Here is a 2,435-nt window from a genome sequence, read left to right as displayed (position 1 = left end):
CGCTCAATCTGTGGTTTTGAGCTGACTGGTTTTACAATATACGACACCAAATAATTTACAACGACAGTCGCACACACATATATACACCCATCACAACACTTATAAGTTATACGGTGTACCCTGCGGAAAAAACATACATTCATTTGTAGGGCTCTGGTCGTTACTCGTGGTATTTAGGGAGTATAAGGGGTTTACTCTGGAGTGGTTTATTTGGAAATGTAAACTGGCTGGTTCAGAAAGCCAGCATAAACTGATAACAAAGTGGACATGGTCTACTTGTTGGATAGAGGAACTATCCGACTTTAGAATATGACATTATAACTTAGAATATTGAAGTATTCTGTAAGTATGTACAAGTGGGTGCAGGTTATGGACCAGGCATGCCTTGAGGATATGTCATCGGAATAACCTGGCTGCACTTTGGGGACAGTGCAAGCAAATGACAAAGTGTGCGCCAAGGACTGTAATGATGAATATGCCATGGGGCATTGGCTGAACTATAGTCCGATTTTAGTATGTTTGTTTGTGTGTGTACAGAACCATGGACAGTATAGATAGCGCGGTGAAGATTGCAAGATAAGATAGTTAATAGTGAGTCTACATCACGTACTATAAACTGTGTAAATAAACGAGGGTTTTACCACCATACTCGGTGGCTTCCTGCGAACTCTGATTGCGCATACTTTTAACTAAAAGCGCACTACAAAAATACGAAGACTCAACTAGATCTGAATCTAGTACAAGCGCACAACGGAAATGGCTACTACAGAAGACGCGGCTAAAAGTCGCCATGGATCTTACAAGGGCGAGTCTAAGTATGGAGCTGGCAGGCACGAGTTTATGGTTGACTGGACGAATGTCAGACAGGTGATCAAGAACAATCATGGCTGGGTGAGCAAGGTATTGAAACAAATTCATCAAGGCTGCGTGATTTAGATGCCATATTGCATCAGAATTTTACTGAAGGTGTCAACTGATTGGTCTGTAGCGTATGCGTTACTGAAGTCTAAAACCATTAAAATGTTGTTGGTCAATTCGGCATCGCAATTGCGTATTGTCGCGGAAGCCATCGAGTCAGACCATGTGCTGAACGTGATGTATCTAAAGAAATTTAAGATGCTTGCCTTCCGAGCGGTATTTTGGACGAATGACTTCACTGGGGGTGCATCGGAACAAGGAATCAAGGATTGGAACTTGTTGGGTCCTGTGGCGGAGGTCGAGGACGGCAAGTCGAAGTCGGATGGTGAAGCTGAAAAGTCGTCCGTTCCGGAACCTTCAACTAAACGCCTTATGACGGCAGAAAAAGGGGTCATAGGCTGGGCCAAAATTGCGGAATGGCCCAAGTTGAACGCTATAATTGAGAATGTTCGGCTGTTATCAATGCAGCGTTCTCAAGAAGTCGCTTGCATCATTGAACCATCTCTTACTAATGAATTTGTCAGAGCAAGGATCAACGCAATGATCGACAATCCTGTCTTCGGGTAAGAAGTAATGGAGAACTTAAAGTCTTTGAATGTGCACATCCGCAATTTCGTCAAGGCATGTTGTCCCAAAGAAAGAGAGAGAGAGTTGTTGTTGAGAGTGCGTATGATTCAGGGGGGGGGTTGCCCCTTGTAGTCAAGGTACAGGCTGAACTGTTAATTGCAGCAAGACCCATTAGAGGAGAAGGAAACCGTAATGAGGGTGCCATGGGGGTTGCAGGGCAGACTCCTGGATCGGCACACTGTACCGGGTGTCATTTGTGCCGCAGTAGCAAGCAATTAGAACGTAATTGTCCTTTAAAGGAAGGTGCGAGTGGGGCGCCACAGTAGGTCCGTAAGAAATCAAAGTTAAGCAGAGCAGAAAAACGTAAGAAGTGGGAGGAGGCGGCTGTGGTATTGGCTTTGAGCAAGGCAGCTGTATCTTCAGGTGCGTCAGGGAGAGCAGTCGCTAAAGCAATTGTGAAACCGGCAGCAGCAACAGCGGGGACAGTAGGAGGAGCTGTGGTGTTTGCTCCAGCCAAGTCTGAGTGACTTGGGAGTGTCACTGAGGTAGTGGTAGATGGAGTATTTATCAGGATGTGGTCGTAATACCTATATAGAAGGATAAACCTTAGTTTAGCCGGAATTATCATATCATATGATCTGATAAACCTAGTTTGTAATTATCAGATCATATGATCTGATAAACTTAGTTTGTCAGATCTTAGAATCTGATAAACCTAGTTTGTGTTCAAGACTGAACACATGACTCATAGAGTCCTCGTTATTGTTCAATAATCTAAATTATATAATAAAGACGCAACGTCCCCCTAACTACTAAGGGAGAACGTCCAGGTACAGTTATTTGAGCGTAATTTATTACAAGGATATCTTGAAACAGGGGCAACCCCATTGCTGATATCCACTACTTTAGTAAAACACTTAGACTTAAAAATATACAGCTTATGGTGGAGC

General features: G+C 43.7%; 2 protein-coding genes across 2 annotated transcripts; both read left to right on the top strand.

Moving 5' to 3' along the window:
• Positions 1-756: 756 nt before the first annotated feature.
• SARC_14344 (hypothetical protein) lies at positions 757-1,485 on the top strand (the record flags this gene model as incomplete). Its single annotated transcript, XM_014291527.1, has 2 exons — positions 757-900; positions 967-1,485. The coding sequence occupies 2 exons, from the start codon at positions 757-759 to the stop codon at positions 1,483-1,485; spliced, it is 663 nt and encodes a 220-aa protein (XP_014147002.1).
• A 56-nt stretch (positions 1,486-1,541) lies between these two features.
• SARC_14343 (hypothetical protein) lies at positions 1,542-1,807 on the top strand (the record flags this gene model as incomplete). Its single annotated transcript, XM_014291526.1, has 1 exon — positions 1,542-1,807. A coding segment is annotated over one exon (266 nt), but the record flags the coding sequence as incomplete, so codon positions are not given.
• Positions 1,808-2,435: the final 628 nt, after the last annotated feature.

The sequence above is a fragment of the Sphaeroforma arctica genome, assembly GCF_001186125.1.
Source record: "Sphaeroforma arctica JP610 unplaced genomic scaffold supercont1.4488, whole genome shotgun sequence".
NCBI classification, from domain to species: domain Eukaryota; class Ichthyosporea; order Ichthyophonida; genus Sphaeroforma; species Sphaeroforma arctica.
The sequence above is the reverse complement of the archived record's forward strand: the minus strand, read 5'-3'. Positions and strand labels throughout refer to the sequence as shown.